The sequence below is a fragment of the Labrus bergylta genome, chromosome 15 (genome assembly GCF_963930695.1).
Source record: "Labrus bergylta chromosome 15, fLabBer1.1, whole genome shotgun sequence".
NCBI lineage: Eukaryota > Metazoa > Chordata > Actinopteri > Labriformes > Labridae > Labrus > Labrus bergylta.
Genome location: NC_089209.1, coordinates 11,318,371 through 11,341,803, shown reverse-complemented (window position 1 = coordinate 11,341,803; position 23,433 = coordinate 11,318,371). Strand labels below are relative to the sequence as shown.

Here is a 23,433-nt window from a genome sequence, read left to right as displayed (position 1 = left end):
GATAATAGAATGGTAGTGGAAATAAGGGAAAGCATGATGATATTAATATTTGAAGAAGGAAAGAGGGAGAAGAAGTGTGTAGGGATTATAAAAGAGAAGACAAAAGTTGCACGTGATGATACAGGTGGGATAATAAATGACCAGGAACAGGATGAGGGACGGATGAGTTTTACATTGACATGCACTTAAAGAGAGAAAACAAACTTGTATCTATTGTTTACATGATCTTCTCTGCATGATTTTGTTGGTCCTCTTCTTTTCTCCACTAACATCATCTTTCTGCAGTGATATTCAACCTCTGCAGAAGGAGTCCTTCTGAGTGTGTTCATTTTATATCCCTTCACCTTTGTGTGTTTAAACATATGTGTATATATATTACCTGCAAAAGTTCAAACGCAGCCAGCAGTTCCCCAGCAGTGCAGTTCCCTCTGTACACCTGGTAGTACTCCAGCTGTGGGGGGAACCTCGGGGGGCCGTAGTGCTCGTCACACATCTTGATGGTGGGCTTCGCAAAGGTCCGACCGATGAACTCTGCCTTGCCCTGAACACAACATCGTGACAGCGGGCAGTCGAGACAGTCAGAGGACAAGGGGAGGGAGTTAGACAAAGGTGTGGGAGGTGCAGTTTTCACCACAGCCACTTGGTGTCAGTGTTGGTAAAAGTGATTGAAGGTAACACAAGTGCGGAATTGAAGAAGGAAAGGTTGTTTGCATGTATAAACAGTTTAAAAAGAATCTGTCTCGCTTAAAAGAAAAACACTGACTTATGTTGCCAGCATAATCAAATATAAAACCCATTAAGAATCTCATTTAAAATGTGTTAGCTGTCTAAATGTTTGAGTTGAAGATGACTTTTCCGTACTATTCCCACTTCTTCAACCATTAATGTAAAAAAGAATAAAGGAAGGTGATACATGCAAGTGTTTCCAGACCTTTGCCAGAGGTCAATAGCAGCTACATTAAGAACACAATTCATGCTTTACAGCCATCAGAAGATATTACAATGTGTAACTCAACACAGGGTCTGTAGTGTAGCACTAATAATCTCACACTCTATTTAGCCAGAGCAGCATGAGCAAGGCCAGAGTTCATGTGGAGGTCAGGATGGAGTGAGACATTGGTGGAAAGATAGACAGACATGAGGGAAGGAGGAGCAAAGCACTTTAATTAGCGCAGTTTAAATCCTGTTAACAAGCTTTGATGATTTATGAATCAGCCCCTCTATGATGCATCCATCCCTTCATTCATTAACACAGAGACACATCCTACCACAGTGTCCTGGTCATAGATCTCCACCACGATGATGGGCGGGTCGTCTCTCAGCTCGCTGGCCTCCCCAAACAGCTCCACGTTATCAAACACCAGCAGCTGGTCCCATGTAGGGCAAAGAGTCTCACTGAGGACCTGCAACACACAAAGACACTCAGTTAACACCTAATCGGTACAAAAATACACGCAGTCCATACATAATACACAAAGATTTATAGTCCTACCTCGGTGACCTGGCTGTGCGTGGAGAAGAAGACCCGAGCGAAGGGATCTGAAAGGCCACTGCTGTCAGCTGCAAACAGACTGCGGGCCTGGTACATGTGTGCTCGCAGCTGAAACACTTGCTTCACTGTTGAACACACACACAAGCACACACACACACACACACACACACACACACACACACACACACAACACAAATCACATCAAATGAAACTCAATAGGCTCTGTTTGCTTAATATCAAAATTAACAAACTCAACCTCATTATTAAGCGTTCAATCTAAGTTAAAAACTTATTTCTGAGGTTTGTTTTCTGCCTCTCCAACTTCATTTTTATTGAAGAGGAGACCTAGTGCAAAGCATGATGGGGAATAGACTAAAAGTGAATGAAAACATTACAGACTTTAAATCAATAATTAATCCACATCGCTTTAACCAAGACACCTTTAGTGATGAAGGTTTATATAACAGCTAAGGAACCTTGAATAATTCCTCCCCTGCAAGTGTAAGCGTTCAAAATGCTAATTTTTTGGAGTCACAGTTATTTGGAGTAAGCGCTGCAATGCTGTTCAGCTGCTCAGTTGAGCTTAGCCATCAAATGTAGTCAGTTGGAGCCATAGAGCTGCTTTTAATTTGTTTATTAACATCAACTTCACAATGGATGTGTGTTCAGTGATGAGATATGATTTGAGTGATTATTAATGACCGCCGGCTAGATGGAGTGGGAGAAGCAAGGACTGGCTTGTTGTTGTTTTTCTTCACAGTTTTTACATTATTCCTCGAAATAGACAGTAATATGACAGTGTGAGTTTTGAATATTGTTATGAATACAATGTTTTTTTTTTTTTACTGGATTAAGTGTTTAAAATATTTTATTGGCCAGTTCATTCATTTTTGATGAAGGTGTTGCTCTAATTTACTGTTGCTTTAAGAGCGCACACCGTTGCACATTTCCCTCTGTGAGGCAGGGCGCTGAGATCCATGTGGAGGCTTTGACTAGTTGTTTTCATACATGTCTGTGTCTGAAATTTTAATTCTTAGTTTGCATCCTGAGGATTTTTGTCCTTGTGACCCTTTAGGAAGAAAAGTTGTTTGTGCTTTTAAACCTTACAACGGCCTTGGAGTGGATAATTGCATCAGATTCATCAGGGGAACACGTGTATGCCAGGACTACTAACTAGCTCAATGTTTTTTCAGTTACAGGCTTATTAAGGCCCTCGGTAAACAGGTGACTGCAGCACCTTTGATTTATCAGGTGAATCATTTGGGCCAGCAGTATTCCCAGGTATGCAGTTATACAGTTTTAGACCTCTGCTAAAGCACCATAATTGTTACGGTTAATTAAGTCTGATTGCACTATGCAGCGCCACTTCCTCTGCTCCAGTAAAACCGACTCTTTTTGTTTGATGTATTGATCTTGGATGACAAATGAAAATTACAAGGCTGACTGGTCTCATAGGCACATTAACATAACACATATCCTGTGGATAGACAGATTATTTATTCACTGACTGGGGAAACTGTGATTTTCATAACAAGCCAATGGCATTTAAATATTAAAACAACAAGGACAACAAGAAGAAACAAGATACAAATGGGCACATGCGATACAAAGTTGTGCCAAAAACCGAGAGCAGCAGGGTGCAGATGTGATTGTACATTGAAGTTGAACTGTAGAGTTTGGAGTGTACTTACTATCGTAGACAAGGCTGACAGGAGGTATAGATTGAAGAACAGGGCCAGTGTTTATCGCTTTGACCTCCTCGAAACCGTTAGGCAGACCCTTGAGGAAGTCCTTCCTCTGTTTGTTGAGGCCGAGCCACAGATACAACTCAAGCTTAGCCTGAACTGTCCAGCCAGCATGACCGAACCCTTTCTTACCAGGCAGCTGTGGATGAAAACAGGAGGAGGAAAATGATTATGAAAAGCCTCATTCAAAAAAAAAAAAATGAAAAAATGAAAGAGCTGTAGGGAAAAAAGCAGAAAAATATGCATGACATCCCTTCTATGGTGTCATTTCAGTGAATCAATCATTAAACATTATGCAGACAATGCTGCAACAACCCCCAATCCATAAATATTAAGAGGCCAGCACATTGATCCTCCCTCTGAGCAGTGTTTATAGATTCACAAGCCTTTTCACCATAATACTTGTCAATACTGCATCTTGACTACTCACAGCTGCAGATCACTTTTGCTGCAGGCAGCAGTAAAGCACAACTTTAACTGACTTGATTTTGAATAATGAGAATAATAAGAGGTCTTAAAGATTAGAGGAAAGCTGAAATTCACCAAAGTGTGTTTTAGTGATGAAAGCTAGAGAGGAGCATGCAGAGGCTGTTTTACCTTGAGGAAGACAGCTTTGACTTTCCCGCAGTCTTTTCCTGTTTCCTCGTCAACTATGGAGTACAGAATGTCTTTGGAAGGAACCCGGGCATAGGCGATGCGCTTGTTGTTGGACATCATCCAGACGAAAACATCTGGGATGCTGTGTTGAGGCTGAACAAGGCAAAATACAAATGATCAATTGAAAGGTGAACAACACACTCTTAATTCCAGGTCCAGTCTCCTTTAACACTTTGTGTACTTAAACATACTGTGAGATGTTTTCATACCATGCACCATCTAAAGCACAATCTGCGCGTGTTCAATCCGTACCTCGTCAGCAAGGAATCGGAGCTTCTGCAGGAAGTTCTGCACCAGCTTGACTTTCTCTTTGACTGTGTTTTTCTTCACCTGAGTGCGGATCTGCCTGGTCTGCTGGGCCATGCTGTCCTGCAGGAGGAGAGATGGAAATACACAAAGAGACACACTAAGAGAAGAAAAAGCTGCAGCTTAGATATATACATGTATAATATAACAAAGAGTCAGGTTTAGACCTGCTCTTTAGTAAAGAGTATTGAGATTACAAATGAAATCAACAGTATAAATTGATTTTTTTGGGAGTGGATTTGTTTACACACAGAACTAAATGACACTTTTAACTCTTTCTGCTTCTTAATTACCTTTTTATGACAACCGAGGTCATTTAGAAAACATTTTACAACACATTCTCGCACAATGAGACACTTTGATTGCTCCACTGTTATAAAACAGAATACAAGATTGTTTTGCATAGGCTTCTGGAGAGAATAAACCAAAAGCAAAAAGTCGTGTGTATAACACCCACAACTGTCCAAAAACACAAGTTTTTTCTCCTTTTCACATCCTGCTTCAAACATTTATTTTTTAATTTTTATTCACAGCACAAAAGTTTTCATTCTCTCTGTAGCAATCAAAAGTTCCTCTCAATCAAACACACAAATCAATCAGGAAACAGTGCTGAAAAAAGACAGTGTCACAAAAGTATTCAAATGTTCTGCAATGTAATTAGTCAAGGCAGAGAAGTATTTACAATAATGAATTGTCCTGAGTTAGCCTTTACGAGGACTCTTTGCTATTAAGTCACCGAGGCTCTGGGATTAGTGACTGCACAGCAGCATAATTGATGCCATTAATCATAGCTTCATCCTTCCTTCAGTCACTCAGATCACTTCCCTATTTCTCTCATTCCAGGCTCATAAATCATACCATCTCTCTCATGCAGGACTTGAGCCGTTCTCGATCCAGTTTGGTCCTTCCTGCCTGGTTCACGTCCTTGTTAGCCAGAGTCACGAAGCGACTGGGGAATAACCAGAAAAGAAAGACAATGAAACGTGAAAGTGGATTGGCTGTTATGTTAAAACAGAATATTCTGCATTGACTGTTTAAAATGCAACTCTTCTGTGAGACTGCCATAAACACAAGTCTTGCAAAAAAAAACAAAAAAAAAAACAACTTCAAGGACATAAAAAGAAAGAATGAACAACAAACACACGCTGAGCTTTCTTTTATCATAACAACAATAACGACTGTGTTTTAGGAATGGCCCAGTCTTTATGGAGACCATGCAGATGGCAGAGTTCACCCAGGAGCTTTGAATGTGCAGCTCTAAACAGTCTTACACTTTTAGTTTTTTAAGCAGTATTGCAGCTTTTTGCATCCCGAGATACTCTTTGTTTCTTCCCTGACCACTGGGATAGAATTCCGGTTTTATTGCTGGACCATGACAAATGATTATTATTATGTAGCTTGCCTGCAGCCGACACTGAGCTCCTCTAGCACTCCCCTGAGTCTGCGCTCTGGAAAAGCCTTCTCCGTCTTAATGATCTCCTGAACATCATTCAAACCCTCCTCCTGTTGGGACACAAAATAATAAGCATAAAACAGCAGCTGAGGGCAAAATACATAGTCAGTTCTCATATGTTACTGTCTGAAACATATCTTACAAATGCCAAACACACAACTAATTACTTTAATACAATTGAACAGTATCTAAAGGCATTTTAATCACAGACATTTATTCCCCTTAAACATCTGTTGACACCTCTGCGATCCTGAGACTTTGACTTTTAGCACCATCATCAGTTGATCTAAAAAAGGATATCCCCTATCTGTCATAGTATATATTTACACCACCCTCAGGTGTATTTTGTGTTTACTCCTAATTAGCAAATGTTAGCATGCTGAGTTTAGCATTACTGGTAAGTTTAAAGTAAAGGGATGCCTGAGTGCAAAAGAGCTTCTAGCATGCCTGTAGACTCTTAATCTTGTTGTTAACCAACTATTACAGAAAATCACAGTTAAAGCACCTGTCTGGAGCTTCGTTTAGCTGGTCATGAAACAGACAGAAATGAAAAGGGATGCCTCTTTCTGACCTTCAAAAGCAAACTAGTCCATCAGTGTCAAGGTTGATAATTCCTATATGGCTATTTCTAACGCCTGAAACCGCTGCCACAGTGTAGGAGTCAGATGAAGAGAGTTACAGCACGCTGCCAAAAAAGGGCCTTTGATCACATAATTTACAGCAAAGACTCGGAGTGAGTGATACTTGTAACTGTTTACAGACAGAGGATGACAGTTTGAATCAGAAAACAGTACTTTTCTTTCAGGACAAGGTCAGCAAAGAGTTTTGAAGTACAGCTTTGACCACCAGGGGACACAGCAACAGTAGCTTTTTATTTTTTATTTCACCTTTATTTAACCAGATAAATAACCCATTGAGATCAGGATCTCTTTCACAAGGGTGACCCGGCCAAGAAGGCAGCAGCACACGTCATAAAAAGCATTACACGATAAAGAGACAGTTTACAAACAATAAATTAAGAGAGAACAACGATTTACAACGTGCAAATTGATTTACAGATCAAGTGCAGAATCTTAATCACGGATTACAAATCAGAAACACGGGCACTGTCCAATTGTCTCGTGTTTTTTATCTTTTAAGATTGAGCCACAGGCTTCAAGCGAGATGAGATCCGCCATTTTCAATTCATTTTGGAGAAAGTTCCATGCGGTGGGAGCAGCAAAACTAAACGCTCTTTTTTTCCCCGAGCTCCGTGCGGACAGCGAGGCACAGGCAGTTTAAAGACATCACAGGAATGCAAGGCATAGTGGCTTCTGGTTCTTTGAAGGTATGAACATCAGTAAGAAGGCACCAAACCAAGAAGAGCTTTATAAATAAGCTTCAGCCAGTGTATATGCCTGCACACCTTCAAAGACCTTTAAGATGTTTCAACCAGCAGAGCAATAACACACACCTGGCGGAGAAATGTGTATACTGACCAGCTTATCAGCAATCTTGTCCATCATGTTTGAGTTATAGAGTCGTCTTCTCTGGTCCTGCCACCAGCTTTTGATGTAGACACACGGCTTCTTTTCAAAGTAGGGGAGATGGAAGTAATTTCTGAAAAGAAGCAAAACAAAACAACTTCAGTTGCTCAAAAGGCTCAAACTCTACATTAAGAGGTAGAGGTTTATTTCGGTCTCACAATTTCTCCCATCCATCAGAAAAAAGAAAATCTACATATATATTCCCTAACCCTAACTAAAAAAGGTGTAGGCTGGAGCTGAAGCTTATTTTACAAACCTATGCTCATATCTCATTAAGCTATTTCATTCTAATTATACACTAAATAGCCCTAGTTTTAGACGCATTAAAAATTGCTTCCTTACAACCCTTGACCTTGCCCCTTACACTCTTGATCCCTGACCTGTCTGTGATGACAGGCTTCATCAGAGGGGTGGTAGACACAGAGACCAGGTCCCCATCCTCATCTGCCTCGTCCTCACTCGAGTTCTGGATGAGTTCGTTCTCTTCTTCTTCATTGTCTCCGTCCTTCTTCTTCTTCTTTGTTGATGAAGGCTTGCTTACGCCGTCTATTTGGTTGCCATAGTTACCTGTAAACGGCAGAACAGAGTGTACTTTGTCACCACAGCTATTGATTTTTTTGCACGCATTTCTCTGCTGTGTTGTAAACTTTTGGAGCGCAGGTCAATGTTAACAAGCTGAAAATAAATTTGTTCACCGATTGTGATTTCAAAACTTATCGCCTTGTCACCGATCTTCCTGTCGATCATGGTGGCCTCCAGGAAGGCACCGAAGAGGAAGAACTCATCCATTTTCCCAGTGGCGCTCTGATGGAGGCAGAAAAAGGGCATTACTGGGGGAATGGTTATTTTATTGAACTGAAGAACTTTCATTTTATTGTAATGTTTATTGCAGAGTCTGCGGAGGAATAAATGTGAAGTTCTTTCCAGAGATCCACAGCACACTTAAAGCCGACCTGCCTCCACTCTGAATAACTGAGCCACTAACACATCACACATGTCCCGGTAAGTGCATTTCTTTCTAGCAAGTGCTTTCCCACCATATTTTCTGACCTTTGGTGCTTTTTATTAATTCATGTGGTTGTTATTAAAACATGAAATATTAATCAGAGGAAATTTATATTTTGAAAATGGTTATTTGAAGCACTTCATCACAAAGTAGATACAGCTCGGACCATTGTGGCCTAAATAAAGTACAAATAGTTGCCATACTCGATTTGAATGACAAAACAGTTCACTTGGCTCAATGCAAAGGCTCAAATGTGTCACAGATGCTACATGCATAGCATTCGTAGCATTTCTTTTTACTTGCAATCCAAAATAACAATTACGTTATTGTCTGATTATGCACAGATATGCTGCAACTCCAGTGTCATTAATAACTGCGACAGAAATGGCCATCTGGTTTTGGATTCATTGGCCGTCTTAGGATGTTTGAGGGGCAGGGGCCAAAACAATATAAAAGGAATAGTTTTTCCCACTGGAAGGGCCCCCTGGAGGCCACATTACCGCTCTATGTTCCAGCATGTTTTATTTACCACAGGGCCATACAAGAGGGCGCTGTCTTTTTAACATTAGGGCACAAGGGGGGTCCATCAGTGCTTGAATGATCACAGTCTAGGCATCTACAATGACTGATGATTTAAATTACAATTCAGTGAGTTATTACTTGGTATGAATAAAGTATAAATATACAAAAACTTGACATTAATGACATGACACTAAGCAATAAAGAGAACCAAAGTTTTAACGTTTACAAAATGAGTCAGATAAGTATTTTCTTCAGAGTAAAGACAAGTCAGGAAAATCCATTTCCTAAAAACTGGGAGGTGGGTAGATATTAAAACAACCCCTCTGAGTAAAACCATACAGACGATCAAAGATTGCTCGACTTTGAGTGTTTCAGGGAGCTTTCAGTACAACTCCAGGAAACAGTTACACAGACCAGGTTCATTTGTAATCAAATTATTTCATGAAATTAACAACATTTGTATTCCAAAATTTTAGGGCACGCTCCAATAAAATTGACTGGAAATCCTTGATAGCAACCAGAATAGCATTGATTACTCAGTCAGTGATCCTCGCACTGAATCATGATCAGGATCATTTCCAACAAAAGCTCCTTTTTTGTCATGGTTGTATATCTAAAAATTAGTTGATGACACATTTCTCTTTTTGTTGTAGTTGACAATGTTGATATTGATCGGTGTTTTATGCATTCACTGACTCAAGCTGGCAGACTGAGGTTCCCAGGGGTAACATTAACACCTTCACAGTCATTGGCCAAACAGCAGCCCTGAAGCAAAACATCCCATGTTTCTGATTTCCCAGATGAGCTGTTAACTTCACATGTTCCAATACAGAGGCAGATAGAAGCATCATGCTGTTTGTTGTGGGGTCAGAAGAGGTCAAACTGCAGGTTTTTTTCATGGATTACAGCTCAGGATAACAGCCACTCTTTGACAATGTTATTGGACAATTTGGTTTAAGTGATTAATGTGGATTGGCATTTTATGTGAAGGAATTTAAATGCAATAAGTAGCTTCATGAATAACACTCTCAGACAAAAGATCCAAAACCACTTAGCTGTGCCTGCAGTGATGCAGTGTTCTTACCTCCGAGATGTTGGAGACATTCTCTATCTGCACGTCAGTGGAGCTAATGATCTCAGGAGATGTGGTGTCCAGGATCTCTACAGCGATGGAAAGCAGGAGACGGCTTCTGAATGAAACACCTTCCCCCAGGCCCTCGTTCAGGTCCTGGTGTTCGTCCATCAGAGTGTACTGACGTGTGGAGCCGTACATGTTGGCCCAAGCAGGACCCAAAGTGGGCAGAAACCCTGGAGGAGGTAAGGAAGGAATCCACAGGAATCCTCTTTTATTTTTCTTCAATATTTGGCTTAATTTATTTGTTCATTTGACCACATACCCCCGTCACCTTTCTAAACAAAAACCGAGCGAAGATTTAAAAAACAGTCCTCCCGCTTTTTTGAATTATTTGAATTCTTTAAAATAACACTTCATTTTTTTTCAAAATCAAACATAATTCTGAACACTCAGTTTGGATCTTGTTATTGATCTCTTAGTATTGCTCTTGCAGAAGCTTCTTGGAAGGGAAACAGTTCGTGCATGACTCTGACTGATGTCTTTGCATTATTGAGTGTGGATCATGATTTTTGAATTTTGTAAACTTGTACCGATGAATCTTTTATCAGTCATGCTGGAAAGTGCAAGTCATGCTTACAATGTTTCCTGTTTATAAAAAGAACAGCTACATAATCTGCCTGAAATGAACTACTGTTTCCTCCCAACATTTTAACTGTATTTAATATACATGTATGTTTTAATACATGCTAATATATGCATTGGTTTCAAGTCAATTTGAACGTCATTCACTAAAATGATACAGACATTAGGAGATGGTCATGTGGGTCACATGTTTCAGATTCACTGCAGCTCAGCTCATTACTGCATCCAGTTCAATATTAACTAGTTAAGATGGACTCATGCATGTTACTGACAGATAATCAATGCTAATAAGACAAATGATGTGTTTTGACCCACCTTTGTCACCATCATTTGAAATCTTTCGTAGGTCAATGAAGTGAGTTCCGATAGCAACGTCGTTGACCTTGTCAGAGTCCCGTATCTGGACCTTCATTCGTTTGCAGAGTGGAGGGAACAACTCAGTGAAGATGACCTGCTCGTTCCAGATCGGTTCATAACTGCTCTTCTGGACCGAAGTCTTCCCCTGGAGACACAACGATCAAGACCCCTTTAGTTCAAAGTGACTGAATAAAAACATTTGCAATGGGCAGTTACACAAACTCTAATCCTTAGGTTACAGTAACTGCTTATGTTTCACTTGTAATATCACTGAAAGGAGCGTTTGCACTTCGCCTTAAAAAATAGTAAACTTAGAAAATTGTGTCTTCCTTCAAGGAATATTGGAATATATCTGTCCAAAACAAAACTACTCATATGAAAATTAAAACTGATTTAAAAGTTTCTTGTGCTAATACTGGCAACAAAGTAACACCTTCAAATATCAAATTCAATGTAAGTTCAGCAAGAGTATATAAATGAGGCTCCAGCTGTTTAACAAAAAAACAAAAAATCAAGTGGATATCCTTTAAGCCTTTTTCTTTTTGTAACTGATTCTCGGCCATGGCTCAGTGTTCTACTAAAACTTAAGTTTAAAATATATTGGCTTGTTTAAATTAGATGTGTTTAATCCAGATGGTAAACTCATCACATTAACTTCAGTTTAATTCTAAAAGTCTTTAGTGCAGAAATCACATTGGAAAGAGATCTCTTCAAGGCCATTTTGAACAAAAGGAGGAGCAGCAGCTAATCATTCTGTCAGTGTACTCAAGTGCATGTATTGTAGTATTGTATCAAGTAACAATCAACAGACTGTGAACCTATCCTTTAAGATGCAGGTGGTGTTTTTAAAAAAAAACTCTTCACTTCATGTGGCACAGTTATTGATCCCAGCCTCGTGGAGGACAAATCCCAGGGCGCCTCTGAGGTCTGAAGGATCGCTGCTAACAAAGGGAAGAAGTTGTGGCTTTGTCAATGCTTCTGACTAGAAGCCTTCTTCTCACACTCCTGAATCAGCCCGTTATAAACACCTGCTGTGAGATTTAAGGGCACAGCTAGAGCTCACATACTTAAAAGAATCCTACTGAAGAACCAAACAGAAAGTGTTATTAGATTTCTAAACAACTCCTCATAAATAACTGTAGTTAACATTTTCTTAAATAATAATAATGTGCTTCATGAGAATGGTTTCTTGTTTAATTATTAAACAAATCTATCAAAATGTGGGTACCTTAATGTTTAAAATGGGGATGAAATCTAAAAGGTTAGTTATATAGACTACACACTCTGCTCCTGTGTACTTATAACATACAGCATATATTTATATGTTTATATCCAGTGCCTGTATGCATTCTAAAAACAGTGTATTCTTGGAGAGCAGTACAAATCTATATTTGGGACCACAACAGATGGAACTCAGAAAGAATAAGAGATCGGAGAAGTAGGAGGGAGTTACTTTCTGGCCAGCAAACTGCACTTGAACGTAAGGGTCCACCAGGTCTCTGTTCTCTCCTATGAAGGCCTTCTTCACGTTAGCCATGATGCTGGTGTTCATCTTAGGAAGTCCCTCAGCACGGTAGATCCTCACATAAAACCTTGCCCACTGCCTCTCTGCTGGAATGCCTTCTGGGAGGAGGAGGTTCCTGGAAACAAACAGTGGCGCAAAAACTCCTTAAGAGACAGGACTGTGGAGGTCTTGATTACATGTGAATATAGAAAAACCCAGAAGAATAAGCCCTGTAATGATAGTAAATGGCTGGAGCTTGTATAGCTGTTTTCTAGTCTTCTGACTACTCAAAGCACTTTTTACACTGCATGTCACACCTACACATTCACACACTGATGGCAGAGGATGCTACAGTAAGGGAAGTGGCCATCTGTATTAGCTAATCCCATTTACACACATTCAAACGCCGCAGACAAAGCAGCGGAGCATATCGGACATGTGGCTGCACGAGCTGGAAATCTCCCGGTTGAGAGATGACCGACTCGACTACTGAGCCACGGCCGCACGCAATGAGTGAGTTAATTGTCCAAACATGTAAACGTCTTTGAGAATGTTCCATAATTACACTTACCGGTATTCCTCATTAGCAAACCATCAAATATTCCACCATTTGTAAACTTCTTATAAGTGAAATAAATCTTTGGAATTCAGGAAATGTTGCAGAAAATTATAAAGTGTTGTTAGTCCATACGTGATTATTTGGCAGAGTCTGATACATTTGTAAGATCACTTTCCACAAGGAAAAGTAATCTTGATAACCATATTGTTCTTACTAATTTAATGAAATCTGAAACTGGCTCATCAGAAGCAGCATGTTACCCCTCTATGTCGTCTTCATCCGTCTCGTTGGCCTTGTGCGGGGTCTTAATGTTGTCGCCCTTCCCGACCACAGCGATGTCACACTTGATATATCCCTTACACCCCGCTGTGATGTCATCAGGGTCGGACATGATGGCCCACTTGTGGTAAAACTGATGTTCTTGGGGAGAAAGTTTTAATTGATCATTCACTTATCAAACTGATTTTCTTGAATCCATTTTGCCTTCACTATAAACAAGTGAAGTTTAGTTTCGTGTAATTTACCAGGCTGAGAATAAACGGTCCCCACATCCATCTTGAAGGTTCCCACCAAGGTCCCACTCCGAAGCAGATTTTTAGAGTGAATAACCTGCACAAGAAGAGGAAAGATTGAGATGAAGAGCAAACTCTGACAAAGTCACTTTTGAAATGAAAACAAAAAAGACGATCAATAATTCACAAGTGAGAGCGTTTGGGAAAACAGTTTGCCTTCTTATTTAACCAGGGGGGCTCCTAAAGGTTTGCACTGTTTCAAATCAAACATATTTAAAGACTCTTTCACATTGTTCATTAAACTCATGAATGTAACAATCAGCTATTTCTTTTCATGTCTTTACACTTCTCATAACATGAAATATGATACTTACTCTTTACTGCACCATTAGGCATTTAAGAGTTATTTGATAATACATTAAAATTCTCCTCATTAACAAAAACAAGTGTTCTTAAATTTAGCCACATTTTTGACACTGTGATATATTCAACCTATTAAAACAACGTATACAAAAAGAAAGAAAGAATGCTAGTAGATGTACTGCACTTCAAGGTAGCGATAACTTACTGATAGCTTGATGATCTTGTCAAACATGACGTCAGGAGGGACGTGGAAATCAAAGACAAAGTACTGCAAAGAGATGAGAAAAGGTTTGCCTATTAAAATTCTTGACCTCATACTACTGGATGACATATTCTTCTCTCAGCTTTGCTCTGGGAGTAAAAGTGGCATAACAATTGAAACCAGATAACTCTGAATTTCAGAAGAAATCAATTCAGCCTTGCAGGGGTTCAGATGATACTGTGGTTACATCACAGCTCTGATCCCTGAGGCGTCAGCTCTTTAGGAGCCGAGATGTACGGCTTGAAAAGAAATGAATGATAAAAAGTCCTACATCAAAGTCTGGCCATAGAGTCGACTACACTGCAGCTAATGGGTGATACTGCTTCTGACAGGGGGCTATGCAGGGTACACAGACAACACAAGAGCTTAGCTTTGTCTCCTGGGATCACCTTGTTTTAGAACGATATACTGTTTTAGCATTGCAATCGCTATGTACACATGCCTCAAAATCACATCGCTCCTCTTTTTGTGCTTTTCTCTTTTTTTTTTTTTTACAGCAAGCAACCTTTGCTTTTCAACGTTGAGGACAGCCTCTACCAAACCCTCCCTGTTTGTGTTGTCTGACTCACACACACACACTGCATGTGCAGCCAGTGCAGACACACACACACACATCCACAAAATGAACTGGGTTTGAGTCGTGGCTAGCTGAGGAGTAGAAAAGTTATAATTAAAGAATAAACGTTCAGATCCAAGGCAGAGTCCGTCATCCCATTTGAACCGTGACATTTGCAATCCGTTGCACCACTAGTAGTTCCCTACTAAGGTCAGTATCAGAGGATTATTCCTGAGAATAGCTTTCAGACATATCAATTCATTTCAAAGGGCATTATTGGCATGGGGAAACCAAACACAAAATTAGGTAAAATAAAAGAATGAAAATGAAACATTAAACAAACAGAGCTGTGCAGCATTACAAAGTGTTTAAACATAAAAACAGTTGATGTTTAACTGAAGTATAAGTTGAAAATTTAACATTGCTCTTAAATTATATACAGACGAGTACAGACAACTAAGGGTTAAAATAAACAAATGTAAAAGTTTATTTTTTCAAACTGGAGGGTCTGGATACAGAGAGAGAAAGCTTGAGGGACGGTTATCTGGATCACTCTGGTTTCCAGTTTGTCTCTCTATGGGGGGATTTTCAGACAAACACAAACAGTCAATATCACACAAACTGTCACTTCTTCTCCCTGCAGGACTCAACCTGAGCTCTGCATGAGCCTCACCACTACCAGCACCTCCTACTGAGACAGAATCTCTGGAACATAGAAGTTTGCAAGAACTCTCGCGTAAAGAAGTTTTTTTTTTTTTTTTTAGAGTCAATTGATCAATGCATCAGTAGATCAAAGAGCAAACGGACTGCTTCTGAGTTGCATTTTACTTAGCATAAAAAGACACGTGCAGGAGAACAGAAAAAAAGATACTGCTAAGAAAATGTTTTGTTTACTTTCTTCTTTGTATCTATCTTTTTATTACAAGAAGGAGAGAAGCTTTGTTCACCAACAGGCTGGCAAAAAGGTTGGGTCCAAGTATCAAGTTTGGGGTCATGCAGCAGCAGAGAGGGCTAATCAACGATGTAGATCTTTTATCTACTTCAAGAGCACAGACAAAAAGCGAGAGAACAGGAAATGGTCTCAGGTTGCTTTAGGAGTGTGTCTACCACATCAAGCTCCTTTTGCTGCCGTTGCTGAATTTTAGCCAGAGCATCGGCTTTCCCTTACACTCGCACAAAAGCCTGACGTCAGACAGATTTGTCACCTCTTACCCCTCTTTTCCATCATCAGTTAATTTGGTTGATTTGGCAGATTCAAATGTGTGCATGAGGCCACTGTCACGAAGAAATATGAGCGTCTGTGGAGCTCGAAATGTGTAATAGAGAAGAATGGGTATGAAACTCTCTGGCCATAACATCATGTATTATTTGGAGGCAAGGCATGGTTATTTCAGATGATGGATGATTTTTTTGTTTAAGGGCAATTGGATAAAAAGAAGAAAGAAACATCATTTTTTAAGTTGACATGGTTATTTTTTGGTTCAAAACTTTTCTTACAAAAAGTAAAAGTGGACAAACCCAGTAAACTTAAATAAGTTAAAAGACACTCAAATGTTCTGAAGGAGACTCGGTAATTATTCTCTTTTTGTTTATCACTACAAGCAGCCTATTTCATATTTAATGCATTGTTATTTATTGATTAAAGAGGCTTAAAATGACCACTCTATAGAAAATAAAGCTCTAATCTCATAAATAAATCTACCAGATGATGAGTACTAGTTCTGATCTTCCTGAAACTCTCTATGCATACAATGAAGACTTTTACACACACAAACTGAGCTCAACTCTTCTTTTCTTTTACTTCATCTTGCATCTGTTTAAAGAACGGAAAAGCCTTGTTTAAAGCCTTGGAAACGCTTTTCTTTTTATGGTAGAAACAATGAATGAAGAATGGACAGAAAAGGTTGATGCTGATGATGGTTTGTGGGTGAGGGAATATATACATCAATTGTGTTAAAAGATCTCACCTCATTGTAGTACGGACAGTTGGTGGACTCCTTCATAGACGTGTATTTCTTATCATCTCCAATCTCCACGCACACCACGGGGTCCATGTTGAGGCCAATCAGCTGCCGGGCCTCGATCACTGTGATGCTGATCTGATTGGAGACACATCAGAGACTTAGCGCTGCACCAAGCTGACTTTCCTCTAGCATTTATTTTACCAGCAGCCACAGTATAAATCATGCATCCGAACAGTCATGACCCTGAGGACAGTTCAAAAGGAGGAAAAAACCCAAATCGATCTTTCACAAACTACTGACTGATTCAGGATCAATGGATTGTGATTGAGAGCGGCTGTAATGACCAAATTTCCCCCCCAAGTATTTCTCTTTCTGATTCTGAGATGGGGGATTTTGTCAGACTTCTTTTAAGCCAATGATTCAACTCTGACTTCTCTCTAAGCTCCAATATTGTAGCTTCTTTGACAGTAAAACGACATCCAAGATAAGTTTGTACATCTGAGAACTATCCCTTTGGTTTAATTAGTCTTTGGATGATGATGAAGAACAAAGAGGGGAAAAAAGAAACTACAACGGCAAGATTACATAACCTTGTTTAAATACATTTATGGTTTAAAACAAAAATAGGTCACAAAAAGAGGCCATGGGCTTTGAGTAAAATTCCCTTATTTACATGTTTAGCTTTGCATTAAGCCCCAAAATAAAGCAGGAATAAGGCTGTTGAGACTAAACCAACATGGTATGATTTGTTACTAAGTTAGCTTTAAATGTAAGGGCAATTGTATATTTCTGGATGTTGAACAGATTCATAAGTTATTACCCCGAGCGTTATGTCATCATGCTAAGCCAAGCTAAGCTAACCACCTCCTGGCTGTAGATACATTTGAAATTGAAAGCCTTTGTACATCAGCTTGTGCACAAACTGTCCCAGGGCACCACAATCAAGTTTTCACAACTTGCAATGACTTGTGTGACCTTTATAGAAGCATTAACAGGTAAGCTACATCTCCATCAATAATCTTGTAAGTTGTAAGTAAAAATCCTTCATGTATCATCCATCAATACATCACATGACAAACATACTTCTATACGGAGACAATTTAAAATGTCTAGTTATATCTGCACAAACTAACACCAATCAACTATTACACACACACACACACACACACACACATAAATATACTGTATATAAACACCAATTATTACAGATGCTACTGTGAACAGTCAAACACCCTGTTACACACACCTGATAGTCCACTGGTCGTCCAGAACTTGGCTCCATCTTGATATCTGGCTTTGACCTGTAAGTTAGAAACAACCAGTGTTTGTTTCTGCACTATGTATGTGTTGGTTTGAGTCCATTTTTTTTATTTTTTTTACCTGTGTATACATGTGGTAAGTGTGTGCATGCATGTATCAGTGTATGATCATTTTAGACCTCTTATTGGAGACGTTGGTGGTGACCGCAGTGACAGAGGCCAGAGAGATCGTGTCGGGGTCCATGGCTCCAGCAAGGCGCATTGCCCTCCTGTCCAGGTCCTCCATGTCCAGGACCGCCGGCTCATCTAGACAATACAAACCAGTCTACACTTAGGTCGATCTTCTATAGGTTTCTGGTGCTTTTTACATATCTGGCATTAATTCCACTACTTTCAGGCCTTTACATAGACATGAATGTAAGCAGTTTTTCTACTGGAATTTTCTTCCACACAGTGTGCCTTTAGAAAGCTTGAAACCAATTAAGACCTTCATATAAGGTAAATATTTCAAGCCTATACATTTTACCTGCCAATTAATAAAGTTAATTAAAAGTCCAAACGATGTCAGGGGTTTGAGACTCCACCTTATTTCACAAATCTTACCTTAGATTAGATCAACTTTATAGTCTGTTCCAACAGTGACAGAAACTGGGGGAGGGGGGACTAGTCCTTTGACCAAAGTACTTTTGACATCCTGCAGATACTGTAGGCCTGGGTTGCTGCATGTTTTTGTCATGTATATGATCAAAAAAACAGTAAAGGGCTCAACCATGATGTTTTTTTTCCCCCATGATGTAACTTTTAAGATTTGATAAGTACATTAACACAATGAATTAGTGTTATTTTGGTGAATGCCTTTTCTCATTGTTGTATTTGTACCTGATTTCCTGTGATCGTCTCTGGAGCTCTTGATCTTGCCGAGCTTCATGGCTGAGAAAACTCCTTTCCCTGCTCTGATGGAGGGGAGAGAGTCAACAGACGGGAGGGAAAAAGAGAAGGTTTTTAAAACTTTTGTTTATTTTCTGCTGATTCATTCCGAAATCAACCAGTTCAAACACGTTGTATCGAGTGCATTCTCTATTTGTAGACACTGTAATGGAAATATTTCCAGTGAAGTGAGAATATGAACAATGACCAAGACCCAATTATCTTTGTGAGGTTTTATTCCTGCAAGAAGTTGCAATTGCACTCTCTGCACAGAGTGTATCATGGTGACCAGTCTGCAGAGTGGCTCAAATGACAGACAGAAAGAAAACACCTTTTACACATGTCAAGGCGGAAACAAAGAAGAAGTTTAACACAATCAACCTAGACAGTAGAAGGGCAGATGTCCATGCAAAGTCATCCTTGTAGAGATCTAAGGTCATGTAAAAGACCTCTAGAATAACAAGATGTTTAAGACCTAAACAGCATTCTTTTGAAATGGCACACAGTTCATATCATCATTATTTTAACACATCTGCTAAATAATGTTTTTCCCATGACAACACAGAAGCAGCAGAACAATTGTTTAACATTAGATGAAGAACTTGACTTGAGAAATGACCGCACTGCCTACTAGTGGACATAATCAAAATGTTATTCTACACCATAACCTCCACATATCTCCGACATCTTTGTTCCACGGCTAGACATTTCATTCGAGTGGATTTAATCCCCCTCCCAATCAGCATCATCTGCAACAATCCTTCAGACCCTCAATCACAAAACAAGAGTATCCGATGTCTCCACATTGATATTAACTGGATCAGATATCACAGCAGCAACAAAGAGCTTGTGATGCCATCAGCGAGACGACAAATGAGGGGCCTTAATAATTGAAAAAGAGGGAGACTGTCCAATTTGTGGAGGATATGGATACATGTAAGGAAATTAATGAGCAGGGAACATTTTCCTTTTGTTTCCTCAAGCATTCAGAGGCGATGGGTATCAGAGTTTAATTTCCGCTTTGATCTTTTCATCCATGTTATTCCAGAGGCAAACCTTCAACCTCAGTTCATGGAAAATAGACAAGTGGAGATGTTTTATAACAGTTGACTGATGAGCGCCAAGAGCACTTTGAAAGTAAAATCCCATAGCCCTGTGAAGGGGAATATAACCAAGGAAGACTGTAGGATCACTAGTCAAAATAAAAGGTACAAGCTTTTCCTTTCAAATCAGATCAAGGCCATTCAAAGTCTAGGATGAACTCCTTTGGTTCACTGCCTGTATCATGCCTATGAGGACATAGTTTGACCAGTATGCTTCCAAATGATCAGCTAGTATCATGAACAAGACTCTGAATAACACGTTTGAAAATACCTTTGAATGCAACTTCTGTTAATTGAAACTAAAGCAGTTGATTAAACAGGTAGCTGATCCCAATGAAACTGACAGGTAATTTAAAAAGACACGTTGGAGTCCACATTTATTATTGACTAAACAATTCATCTCTAGAGCAATTGATTGATAGTAAAGAACCAGTCCACTGCTTTGTCTCATCCAATCTTTGATTCAATAATAGGCTACCAAAGACACACACACACACACACACACACACACACACACACACACACACACACACACACACACACACACATACACACACACACACACACACACACACACACACACACACACACACACATACAAATGTGTTAAAAAAGTGTTCCATACGTACCACATTAAAAGCTCCACTGATCCTTCAGATCACCGTAAATCCACCCAGACAAAATTCTCTCTACTTTCAACTATATTTCCATATTCTTTATCTGGCAGGTGCAAATATTCCAGAGTAGTCAGGCAGGTAACAGATGGAAGGATGAGTGGCTGATGCAGGTGAGAGGAAGTACAGAGAGAGGAGAGATGGAGGTGGAGGTAGAGAAAGAGGAGGAGGAGGAAGAGGAGAAAGGTGGGCCGGGTTGATTCTACTCTACACATCTAAAGAAGACTGTAGGAGAGGGACTTCATGAGAGTCTCCAGAGTTGAAACTAACTGACATGGACTTCATGATAAATTGTTCTTTACCACCGAGCAGAGGAGACATTAAAGGTATTTGGTCAACTAATTAAAAAAAAATAGTTTTAGTGAATACACAAAGTCAAGTGTTTGATTTAGTCAGAGGGTGCCACAGGGGGAATTAAATAACTTTTAAATGATAAAAATTAGGGAAAAAATACTTCCAATGGGAAATGATAATATCTTACCATACAGCCACACACACAAAACATTTTTTAATGTGTGTGGACATTTTACTGTTCTTTTCTTGTGATTATCACCTTAAACTTTACACAACATCAAGACAGTGAATCATCTGCAAACAAAGTAGGATTCTCATCCAAGAAAACGAGAACCATTTAAAATCTCTCAATGAATTCTATTTGAGCCACCTCATAGTTTTAACTGTCTCTCACTTCCTGTTTCTTTTCCCTTGCTCTGCCAAGTAAAGAACAAATACAAGGACAAACATCAGAGACAGATGCTCGCAGCAGAGCCAGGAGGCCACGTCGGAAATTTAAATGAGATGAACCTTTAAAGCTTTTTTTTTTTTTTTTGAAACAAGCTTCCCCTCTCTGCTGATTTAATGATGAAACGTCATCTTCAAGGATGTCAGTGGGAAGGCAAAGAAAGTTCAAAAATGAGGTTTCCAATTAAGGTTTCTGAAAACATGAAGATTTACACTCCAGTCTTAAATTTGGCTCACAAAAAGTAAGTCTAAAAGGAAAGACAGAAAAAAGATAACCTGCTCCGGTGAGTCTTTATACCTTTTTGACCCACTTTCCTTACTTTCCTTTGATCTGAAATAAGGATCATAAATAGAACAGTGGCATGAAGGAAAATCTTATCACTAAATATCAACATAACACACAACACACCTTGAATGGGACGTGCCGCTCATTGAAACTATTTAATAATTAATCTATTGTATGCAATGCCAGCTATTGAATATTTAAAAGGCAAAGAGGAAATGTATGAAAAAGCTGAAAATTATCTCTAGTTCTACTGTATGTCTGAGGGTTACTGTGAGAAATGCAACAATACATGAAAGCATGAATAAATTGCCTCAGTGCACATGCAAAAAGCAGCGAAGATGAACGATCTCACTGGAGGAGAATAATCTCTGAGGTTTTCCACCAGGTCAGAGCAGCTTGATTTCCATTTGCCTCCTAGGAAAGGCGTTTCAAACTTTGCATTAAACAGTTTCCTCACAGTAATGAATTCATCTTTCATGTGCATGTTAAACAGGAGGGAGGAGGGGGAGTAAGGAGCAGAGAGAAAGTGTGTAAGTCGTGGTCCAGCGATCTGGCTTTCAACTTACTAACAGGTGGTCAAACATGAACTTGAATGTGCACTTTGAAGAGAGGTTAACGCTCTGCACCTGGCTGCTGGTTTAAGTTGAACATTCTGTTGATAGGAGAAACTACCTACTTTCAGCTGACATTAGCTCTTCTTTTTTTTTTTTTAACAGAGACACTGTTGTGCTGCCTGCCTGCCATAAGGCATACTGAACATTTTTGCTGGCTTTGCATTTTTTGATTGAACTTGACGCCAACGTAATGCTGCCCCAGAGAGTGATTTCAGATAGCATTGTTTTTACTGCAAGCAAGTCACATCATTTCTTCTTATGCTAATGTCCTCTTTGAGCTAGCTGCTAGCTTCTTTTTAAACACCCCGTAGCTGTAATGCAAACGTTACATATCATAAGAAAATGTTACACGGCGGCCCTTCAAGCCGTCTCCCTCATTTACACAGATGTTGATTCAGCTCTGTTACCATCTCTACTGCTGGCTCAGTTTTTATTTGAAATTTCAGCTCTCAAGATTGTTTCAAGTGATATCTAGTTGTGTTTTTCCCTCTGGCTATTGTTTCCTATTATGAGGGAAATTGTTGTTCGTTTGTCAGTCTATAAATGTATGACTACAGGTGTCTTGTTGCTCTGCAGACTCCTTCTACCATGGCTTTGGTTTAACTTTTGTAGATTTGGTTCCAATTGCGCCTTGTATGAATCTCCTATTTCTTTAATTGTTGTTACTACTGAACTGCATTTACATTTTCAATTACTTACAGAAAAACTTCAACGACACACTCTTGTCTCTCATCTGTACTGGAAGTATGTTAAAGCATGAATTATTTGCTCGAAGCTTAAAAACTGTTCCTTGTATTTTATCTTTTATCTTTTTATGGTATGTTATGGAGCGTTTTCTTCACTTGCTGCTGCTCTGGTTCATTTGACTGTGTTTTCACAAGTGCACTGGACTTTTTAAACGACTGTACAGACCCCCGATGAAAATAAATTACTAAAGAGAGGATATAAAAAAAAAAACCTGCCAGCGATCAATAATTCATTGACATATATTGTACGTTCTGCTCTGGGTACGCTGCTGAATGGAGTTCAATGAGATGACTCCTCTCCTTCTCTCACGTACATAGACTGGATGCGGATGTTGCAGGGTTTCAAGGATCCACTGGACCAGAGCCAGACAGAGATCAGCTGAACCCGATAACACAGGTGGGGAATAAAAAACTCAAAACATGAAAAAACATGAAACCAGAACTCTCTTTCCTGAGGACTACCTGAAAACTCTCTCTCTCTCTCTCTCTCTCTCTGGCAGATTTCTTCTTCTGCTGCTCGGAGCACCAAGTTAAATTTTTCCAACCTTCCACTTCGACTGCAGTGCGACCTCGACTTTGATG

General features: G+C 39.5%; 1 protein-coding gene across 13 annotated transcripts in view; it reads right to left on the bottom strand.

The window, feature by feature from the left end:
• Nucleotides 1-23,433, bottom strand: part of otofa (otoferlin a) — an 82,746-nt gene that overhangs the window by 19,232 nt on the left and 40,081 nt on the right. For all 13 annotated transcript variants that reach the window (XM_020632850.2, XM_065963848.1, XM_020632849.2 and 10 more), the window contains exons 6-26: nucleotides 18,640-18,713; nucleotides 17,940-18,066; nucleotides 17,748-17,802; nucleotides 16,505-16,636; nucleotides 13,925-13,987; nucleotides 13,369-13,453; nucleotides 13,105-13,264; nucleotides 12,235-12,421; nucleotides 10,740-10,926; nucleotides 9,792-10,015; nucleotides 7,875-7,983; nucleotides 7,560-7,746; nucleotides 7,132-7,252; nucleotides 5,603-5,703; nucleotides 5,059-5,149; nucleotides 4,147-4,263; nucleotides 3,835-3,987; nucleotides 3,184-3,376; nucleotides 1,493-1,617; nucleotides 1,269-1,403; nucleotides 380-541 (exon numbers count right to left, since the gene is read on the bottom strand). In XM_020632850.2, coding sequence (XP_020488506.1) covers nucleotides 380-541; nucleotides 1,269-1,403; nucleotides 1,493-1,617; nucleotides 3,184-3,376; nucleotides 3,835-3,987; nucleotides 4,147-4,263; nucleotides 5,059-5,149; nucleotides 5,603-5,703; nucleotides 7,132-7,252; nucleotides 7,560-7,746; nucleotides 7,875-7,983; nucleotides 9,792-10,015; nucleotides 10,740-10,926; nucleotides 12,235-12,421; nucleotides 13,105-13,264; nucleotides 13,369-13,453; nucleotides 13,925-13,987; nucleotides 16,505-16,636; nucleotides 17,748-17,802; nucleotides 17,940-18,066; nucleotides 18,640-18,713 — 2,788 coding nt within the window. The remainder of the gene's footprint in view (nucleotides 1-379; nucleotides 542-1,268; nucleotides 1,404-1,492; nucleotides 1,618-3,183; nucleotides 3,377-3,834; nucleotides 3,988-4,146; nucleotides 4,264-5,058; nucleotides 5,150-5,602; nucleotides 5,704-7,131; nucleotides 7,253-7,559; nucleotides 7,747-7,874; nucleotides 7,984-9,791; nucleotides 10,016-10,739; nucleotides 10,927-12,234; nucleotides 12,422-13,104; nucleotides 13,265-13,368; nucleotides 13,454-13,924; nucleotides 13,988-16,504; nucleotides 16,637-17,747; nucleotides 17,803-17,939; nucleotides 18,067-18,639; nucleotides 18,714-23,433) is intronic.